This window comes from Mauremys mutica, chromosome 2 (assembly GCF_020497125.1).
Source record: "Mauremys mutica isolate MM-2020 ecotype Southern chromosome 2, ASM2049712v1, whole genome shotgun sequence".
In the NCBI taxonomy this organism is placed as follows: Eukaryota; Metazoa; Chordata; order Testudines; family Geoemydidae; genus Mauremys; species Mauremys mutica.
This window is the reverse complement of record NC_059073.1, coordinates 142,453,524-142,462,672: the sequence shown is the minus strand read 5'-3', so window position 1 is coordinate 142,462,672 and position 9,149 is coordinate 142,453,524. Positions and strand designations below refer to the sequence as shown.

Genomic DNA, 9,149 nt, shown 5'->3' with positions numbered 1-9,149 from the left:
TATTCAAAATGTATGTCATCAGATTGCAAAAGACTATATTGTTTTGGGTGGTTTTTTTTGCGTAGCAGGTGCGTAGATAGCAATCTGAAGCTCAGGACTGTAGCCAAAATTTATATGCCAAGTAAGATTACTCTATTCAGTGTTTTACCCAGAGCACTGCAGTTAATGTTATATTTCCAAAGTCTGCATTTGTCAGACAGGTATGTAAATGTTTTCATTTGCTTTCATATCTCCACTAGAAAGTTATACCACTTAAACCATACCAATTCCTGTACAGGAATAAGCTATGCTAGTATCAAACATCTTTATATTGGTATGACTGCATACATAGTAGGTGATACATCTACTTTGGTCAAAAATCAGACTCCCTAGCTGAAATAGTTATACTGGTTTAAAAGAAGTGTACAGAGCAGGGCTTGAACTAAGAACAAAAACCTTGTGGCCTAATTTTGGCCATTGGGGGGGAAAGTGATGTAACCATTTCAAGAATGAGTGCACATACAGCTTGCAAAAGCAGAGTCGGCAGAAGTGGCTAAGCAGGGAGAGGTGGAAACTAGCCAAAACATTCAAGTGGCACAGCTGTACAGTGCCCCCTGGAAGCTGGCACCCACAACGACTGCCCTGCTTGCCCTTGGACCCAGACCCTCAGTGTCATCATATGTGTATACTGTCTTTAGGTAACCCAATCCACAAAGTTATATGTACCATTAAGGATCTGCACAAGGGTTGGTGTATGAAGGCCATTACTAGTTCCTGGGGTGTGTACACCTAGAAACATGGCCTATGCCTTCTGCCTATTCAGTTTCATCTTAGAATACCCTTGGCATGACATCTGTCTATAGTTTTTCTAAAGTGCCTATGCGGGTAGCATTTTAGCAGTAAGTACCCTCAGGATCTACGGTGGTACTAATGAACATACAGTGTGCATTTCATGGGTGCTTTAATCCGGTCCCTGCTCCCACTCAAGTTGACAAAACTCCCGTTGACGTCACTGAAAGCAGGATCCAGGTCCTTCATGCCCAATAAATCTAGGCACCTCTCAATTCATTGTTGCCATTGCCTCGTACTAAATTCAGCAGTGAGTTTCAGCATGGAGAACTGCAAAATGCTGGAGTGGTCTTTCAGCCTAAGTCAGCATGGAACAGCAAAAAAAAGCACAACCGTGAAAGAAAGAAAGAAGTGGATGGATTGAGTCTGTTTCACACAGTGGCTGTGAAAATGTGGATGGTGGCACTTTGAGGTTAATGGAGATGACATTCATGTATCATTGGCCAAATAGATCCTACAATGTCAGTGAGTTAGGGGACGGAAGGAGAGTTTATTTCTATTTGTTCTCAGTTGTGCTATAATGATAAATTGGTAGATTCTTCACCCCCCCCCTCCAAAAAAACACGGTTCTTTCATTGTCAGAAACTACTCAATCTTGTAATCTGCCCACTCAGAATCTAGATTATTGCTCTGTCAAAGAGCGCACCATTTCTGTTGTCCCTTAGTTAAAATCTGTTGTTAAGGTATCAAGTATCAGAGGGGTAGCCGTGTTAGTCTGGATCTGTAAAAGCAGCAAGAAGTCCTGTGGCACCTTATAGACTAACAGACGTTTTGGAGCATGAGCTTTCGTGGGTGAATACCGACGAAGTGGGTATTCACCCACGAAAGCTCATGCTCCAAAACGTCTGTTAGTCTATAAGGTGCCACAGGACTCTTCACTGTTGTTAAGGTAGGATCATATAGAGTCACAGAAAAAAGTGAGTAAAATAAAAATTTAAGGTCAACACTCCACCTTTAGAAGGGGTGGGGAAGGGGACCTAAACAGCTTGATTTTAAATAAATACTCTACTGAAAAGTCATGTTGTAAAAATGTGTTAATTTATTTAGATTACTAGTTGCACCGTACTCGATGAATGATTATGGAATTTACTTGTTGCTATGTATCCTGGGTGTTTACTTTTGTATTTTTCAAGTCAGTTTCAACTTAGAGCTTCAAGGCTGGTTTTCAAAATCGGAATGGGGTAGTTTATTTTTTTTAAATAAAACTGCTGTCACTGGAATTTTTTAAATTGTAGGAAATTTCCTTTACTTTTGTACTTGCTAAAAGCTTGCTTTTTCAGGATTTATACATAGGGACACATGTTGCCTGTCCTTTTCAAGAATGGCTTCTTCAGCTTTTTGCAGTGTAGGGTCTCCATTTACTGCTGTTTAAACAGTTCTTTTGTATAGTATTTGATAAAGATTATTTAATTTTTAGATGCATATGGTTTATTGTTTTAGATGTTTAATATTTTGTCACTATACTAAAGCTCTTCTGCCAGCAATATATCTTATTTTCAACTTTATCAATATTTTACAGTGTTATCTAGGGGTTAGAATGGGGGAACTGGCAGTTAGGAGTTCCAGTCACTTTGTGAATTTAAGCAAATCACGTAACTTTTCAGTACCTCAGTTTAACCATCTGTAAAATGGGATAATACAAATAATAAATGCTGAGGCTTAATTAATGCTAATGAAGTGATTTGTGATTCCTAGATGAAGCACCACCATTAACACCATCACTGACTTAAAAAACAAACATACTCTTCTCTTACTGTTATAGGTGTCGTCCTACCATACTCACCTGCCACTCAGTGTGTTTGGACTTGTCTCATTCCCTGCTGTCTAGTCAAAGTTCCTCCCAGCTAATGGTGGTAATTGGGTAGTCTGTGTCAAGCTTTGGCCCAGAGCTAATTACCAAACCTGAGTTCTAAACTCCAATCCCCAGGGAATGCAAAAAGTGTGATGGGTTGCTAGAGTTGTGCCTGAGTGCACAGAAATCTGATTGTGACTTTCTAGCAGTCACATGACTTTGTTGTCTTTTAATCATGTATGTCAAGTCCTTCATTAAGGATGGGCAGGGCCAGATCATCTATGAGTTACTTATGTGATTTCAGTTTATAGTAGAGCATGGCCCTTAGCCATATTCTATAATCAATCAAAAGCTTTGATCAGTCCGGGACTTGATTAATAACACTGCTCTACAGCCAAAATGCTTCTGAAATAAATGTAGTCAAACTTTACTAATTCTGGGTCACTGAAACCCAGAAAATGATGCTTAAAATTGTTGATTGGCTCTAGTTTTCAAGTTATGCTATTGGGTCAGTATATACGACCCTTGACTTGGGAATAGCGGAGGAGAAGTGAGTTATAAAGGGAAGGGATCTCAATTTAAACCAGAAATGGCTAAAATACATCTTTGACTGGATCTATGAATAAATCTATGACTGGGTTTGGACAGTACTTGCTTTTTAGGCAAAACAATGAATGATGCAATCTGAAGCTGGTATTGCATCATACATGATATGAATTGCATCATGTTATTCCTAGAAGTCATGGATGATGCAATCATAACGAAGCTTACATCACTCTGCTGAACAAATTGCCCTATATCAGCTCTAGAAATCATACAGTGTCGTGCTCTCTTATTTGTCAGTGTTTGATTTTGCAAAGGGACACATTTCTGTTTAGCCAAAGTGAGCAGAGATGCCTCGTACTTGTGTGAACAGTGCAGATAACTTCTGCTATGTTTGTGGTGAAGTGACATTTGCATCATAAAAGCGCAGTATAACCACTATGGTTAAGAAAGCCTATCACCTTTATTTTGGCTGCAAAATTGGAGATCAGGACAAGAGGTGGGCCCCACACATATGCTGCAATACTTGTGCAACAAATCTTCGCCAGTGGTTGAACAGGAAAAGGAAATCTATGCCTTTTGCAGTGCCAATGATTTGGAGAGAGCCAACAGATCATACCAGCAATTGTTACTTCTGCATGGTGCCTCCAGTTGGGAAAGGTGTGTCAAAGAAGAAAAAGTGGACTGTGCATTATCCAAACATTCCATCGGCTATACGCCCAGTACCCCACGGAGAAGGACTGCCGGTTCCTGATGCACCAGAATCATTCTCACTTGAGTCAGACGAGGAAGAGGAAGAGGATGAAACTTCTGGTCCTGAACCATCAATGTCACAGGACCCACATTTTCTCCCATCCTCCTCTGAACCACACCTCATAACACAAGGTGAACTGAATGACCTTGTCAGGGATTTGGAACTACCCAAGAGTAAGGCAGAGCTGTTGGATTCCAGACTACAGCAGTGGAATCTCCTGGCAGGTGATGTTAGGGTTTCCATGTTCCGTGACCGTCAAAAGGATCTTGTCCCATTCTTCTTCATGGAAGGTGATCTTGTAGCCTGCAACAACATCGATGGTGTGATGGCAGCCCTCAACATCGTTCACGATCCAGATGAGTGGAGACTGTTCATTGATTCATCGAAGACGAGTCTTAAAGCTGTTTTACTGCATAATGGCAATGTTTTGCCATCAATTCCAGTTGGTCATGCAGTCCATATGAAGGAAACCTATGACAACATGAAACAACTTTTGAGGTGCATAAACTATGACCAACATCAGTGGCAGCTTTGTGGCGATTTGAAGGTTGTTGCTCTCTTGCTTGGTCTGCAGACTGGATACACAAAGTACTGCTGTTTTCTCTGCGAATGGGATAGTCGTGCAAGAGATTCCCACTACATCAAGAAAGATTGGCCACTCCGACAGTCATTGGAGCCTGGGAGGAAAAGTGTTCAGCATCCACCACTTGTTGAATGAAGGAAGATTTTGTTACCACCCTTACACATCAAGCTGGGTCTGATGAAGAACTTTTGTCAAGGCCATTGACAAAACACAAGCAGCTTTCAAGTACCCCCGTGGAAAATTTCCAAGGTTAAGTGAAGCTAAGATAAAGGAAGGTGTCTTTATTGGTCCTCAGATTCGTGAACTTCTTCGAGATGATGCATTTGACCATGCACTGCGTGGCAAGGAAAAGACGGCATGGAAAGCCTTCCAGTTAGTGGCAATACATTTTCTCAGAAACAACAAGGCAGACAACTACAGGTTGTTGGTGGAAAACCTCTTCAAGGCATACAAAAGCCTTGGTTGCAACATGTCACTAAAGATACATTTTTTGCACTCTCATCTAGATTTTTTTCCACCAAACTGCGGAGCAGTGAGCGACGAGCATGGCGAGCAATTTCACCAGGACATTGCAACAATGGAGAAACACTATCAGGGCAAATGGAGCCCATCAATGCTTGCAGACTATTGCTGGACAGTGACAAGAGATGCTCCATGTAATGAATACAAGAGACAAGCCAAGAAGCGCCGAGTAGACACTGAATAGGACTAAACTATGTACATAATAGTTTTTTGCCTTTTGTTTCATAATAAATTTTAGTTATATAACCCTTTTGCTGATTTTTAAAGTGTTACATAAACAGGACAGGTGAAATATGATCATGTAAAGCAACCATAAACACATGAAAAGACCTAGGTTTACAATTTATGATTAAAACTCTACTATCTACACAATATACATAGACATAAAATGTAAAAACTTAAATATCTTAGAAACAGTAGCCAATCAGTTGTTTTAATTGTCATATTTGAATTCAGCACATCAAAATACATAAAATGTGGTATTTATTATCTCTGAAGCAGACGACTTCTCAAAAATTGTAGACCAGTGTAATCTAACCAACCCCCTTCTCCCCCTCCCCCCTGCGATGTCCTGGTCTTGGTCCTTCCTATCCTTGATCATGTGGTGTATAATATGGCTGAAGTGTTATCTATCCAGGGTTTTTAGACTATAATTTCCTACAGGCAGGGATTGTATCTTCTTTGGTATTTGTACCTTGCTTTGCCTAGCAAGTTCCAAAGAGCTTTTCTTCAGCTGACCTGAAAAAAAGCTCTCTGTAGCTTGGAAGCTCGTCTCTTTCACCAACAGAAATTGGCCCAATAAAAGGTATTCCCTCACACAGATTGTGGTTAAATAACAATAATAAGGTGGTGTCCAAATGAAACTCATTTTCTAGGTTTCATGGTTCAGACCCAGAAATTGGATGAGGCCCAATTAATATCCCCTTACTTCCTCCACGCCCTCTGCCTCCTGTTCTCTCCCCCACCCCCACCCCCCTGGATGTTTGCTGTAACAAAATAGTTCCTAACTTTTGTGGGGGATACTGACACTGTTCCCTTGCAACAGAGGGCATGCTTGGGCATAGCTTAGCGTGCTCACCAAGTCACAGGCTTCCACAAGGCCTGGTTAAAGGTAGAGCTTTTCTTAGGTGAAGACATGCAGCTCTAGTAGAGGCTAGGAGCAGACTTTTCCTGAGCAGCCCTCCAAGCCTTGTTGTAAAGTGCAGAGGGGAGTTTGTAGGGGAGAGGTAGCTGTGTTAGTGTGTAGCCACAAAAACAACCAGGTGTCCGGCGATGCCTGAAAGTCTTGCATTTATTTGGGCATAAGCTTTCGTGGGTAAAAAACATACTTCTTCATATGCAACAGGGGAGTTTAGTTTCCAGGCTGGGTCAGACCTGGCCTCAGTAGGGTGCCCAGATGTCCCGATTTTATAGGGACAGTCCTGATGTTGGGGTCTTTTCCTTATATAGGCTCCTATTCCCCCCCCCCCCCCACTCCCTGATTTTTCACATTTGCTGTCTGGTCACCCTAGGGGACAGTTAGTGCCAAGTGTGGCCCTTCCACTGATGCGGGAAGTGGCTTGAGACCCGACAAACTCATCTCAGGTGGGGCTGGGAGCTGGCCCCACCTTGCTGCTGATGCTTTTCCTGTCCCCAACCCTCCCCTCTCTGCTCCCCTTGTCCCTCCCCCCCCTTTCCACTCCCCATCCCCCCCTCCCCCCTCCGGGGCGGATGCGGATCCGGATCCGGCCTGCCACGTCCCAAGCGCCACGGCACCGCTGCGGGCGGGGCCGGCCGGCGGGGCGGGGCGGCGCGGGCCGGGCCCAATGGCGGGGAGCGCGAGGAGCCTGCGTCCCTGGGCCCCGGCCTGCCCCGCCCCCGGCCGCTGCCCCGCCAGGAAGAGCGGCCCCCGCCGGCCCGCAGAGCAGAGCTGGGCTGGGCTGTCCCCGGGCGCAGGCACCATGTGCGGTAGGGACCCTGCGGGGGGAGCGGGCGGCGGGGAAGTGGGGGCGGTATACGGGGGGTGGGGGATATACACGGGGTGTGGAGGGGTAAGGGAGGGCTGGGAATATACAGGGGGTGTGGGAGGGCAAGGGGTGTCTGGGGGATATACGGGGATATGGGAGATATACACGGGGTGTGGAGGGGTAAGGGGGCGGGGGGATATAAGGGGGTGTGGAGGGGTAAGGGGGGTATGGGGAATATACAAGGGGAGTGGGGGGGTCTGGGGGATATAGGGGGTAAGGGGCGGGATGTGGGGGATATGTTATGGGAGCGAAGGGGTGGGGTATGTGGTGGACACGGCAGATATTTTGGGGAGCAGTGGGTGGGGGACATGGGGATATATGGGGAGCTGGGGTGTAGGGTGTGGGGGAACATGGGGGATATATTGGGGATGGTGAGGGATCTCGGGCAAATTAAGGGAGAGCAAAGGTGGGGATTTAGGGGGAAATGAGTAGGGATAGGGGTCTGGGGAGGCTAGACTGAAATATTGGGAGAAACATGGAGAGCAGGGGATGATTGATATTGATATTGGGGAAAGTACTGTGGGCAGGTGTTAGTGATAAGGAGGATGAAGGAGGATATAGAGAGTTTAAGGAGTAAATATGTGGTGAGCCCAGAAATGATTAGTATAGGATGAAACACTGCATGTTTGAGACTGTGCATGTTTGAGAATATGAGACTTATTAGGAAATTGGTGGATGATGATAGTTGGGGACTCTTGAGGGCAGGGCAGATATACATGATCTTTAAATGAATATGTTTTCCCCACACAGTAACTTTTTAAAATCTGGCCCTTTAATGTTCATGTGCAAGTCTCCTGGTTCAGGGTATATGTATGTTTCCTTTATATGCTTCTTTGTGGGTAAAGCATGGGATAGTGGGAGGAGTCAGTGTTGGCAACTAGATTAGAAAGTGTGTGTTTAGCTTATCACTCATGCATCCCAGTTTCCTTGCAGCCGGGATGGGGTCCTTTGCATGGCAGTTCTTTGTGTCTGAGAGGTATAGGAAATTTCCAGTTGATCCTTGCTGGAAAGAGATGTCCTTGCAAGTCTGTTGAAGTGAAATAGAGCTAATAGGCGGATGATACAGGCAAATTTTTACACTCACAATTAAAATAATCATTCCCTAGTTGGAGTGTGTGCTGCTAATTTCAGTATAAAAATGAAGTTGATGAATTATGCATTGACTGAATGTTCCTCGCTTATTTCAAGATTGGGAGACATGTCTATTTATTTGAGAGATGACCATAAATACATGTACAACAGTTTCCTCCCAGATCAGAAATTATTTTACCATCTCTGTCTTTAAATGACTTTGTTGGCATGAAACGCTATACAGTGCTTTCCAAAAGTATAAAAAGTCTGAGACCGTAAGTATCTAAGCAGTAGTTGCGGAACAAGCATGTGCACAAGAGGACTACACCTTGTGACCGTTTGTTGGTTTTGTTGATATCTGACTCAGCGGCAGGTTGTAGGAAGGGTGATGCTACTTTTGTCCTCTGTCTCATCCAGGGGGGTAAAGTGGGATTTTCAAAAGCTAGAAGCACAGTGAAAGTCAGTGGAACTAGGGTTTTCAAAAGCACCTAAGGCCTGGTCTAAACACACAGTTGCACAGGTTTAGCTAAAAGTGATTTTTAAATTGGTGCAAGCCCATGGGTGGACTCTCTAGAGTAGGTTTGCCACACAGGGGTTTGCACCAGCTCAACTAAACCAGTTTTTTAACCTGTGCAGCTCTGCTGTGTAGACAAGACTTAGGGTGTTTCTGCACTGCATTGTAAATCCACGTCTGTGGGACCGGGCTTCTGGACTCAGTGCTTCCGAGTCCACACTTGCGTGTCACACTGCATTGTAACCCTGTGTTTACAGTTGCTGAACCTGGGTGTCTCAGTTATGTTAACGCGTCCAGCAGACCTTCTGATTAGGGGCTGCATCTTGGGCTGTGTCCACACCGCAAAACAACAGGGCTTGAACGGCTTGGGCTCTGACCTCACCTAGCAGGATCCTAGGACCCTGGTCCTGAATGCGTCCTGACCCAAGTCAGACTGATTTGTGTGTGGACAAAACAGGGCTTGAGTCAGGGCCTGGGCTTAGAGTGCAGTACAGACGTACGCTTAGAGTACAAGTCATTCCCTGCACACCCACCCT

The 9,149-nt window shown here is 44.5% G+C and overlaps 1 protein-coding gene across 2 annotated transcripts in view; it reads left to right on the top strand.

The window, feature by feature from the left end:
- Window positions 1-6,850: 6,850 nt before the first annotated feature.
- GFPT1 (glutamine--fructose-6-phosphate transaminase 1) overlaps window positions 6,851-9,149 on the top strand; it is a 57,861-nt gene continuing 55,562 nt past the window's right edge. For both annotated transcript variants that reach the window (XM_045005171.1, XM_045005170.1), the window contains exon 1: window positions 6,851-6,969. In XM_045005171.1, coding sequence (XP_044861106.1) covers window positions 6,963-6,969 — 7 coding nt within the window. In that variant the 5' untranslated portion in view covers window positions 6,851-6,962. The remainder of the gene's footprint in view (window positions 6,970-9,149) is intronic.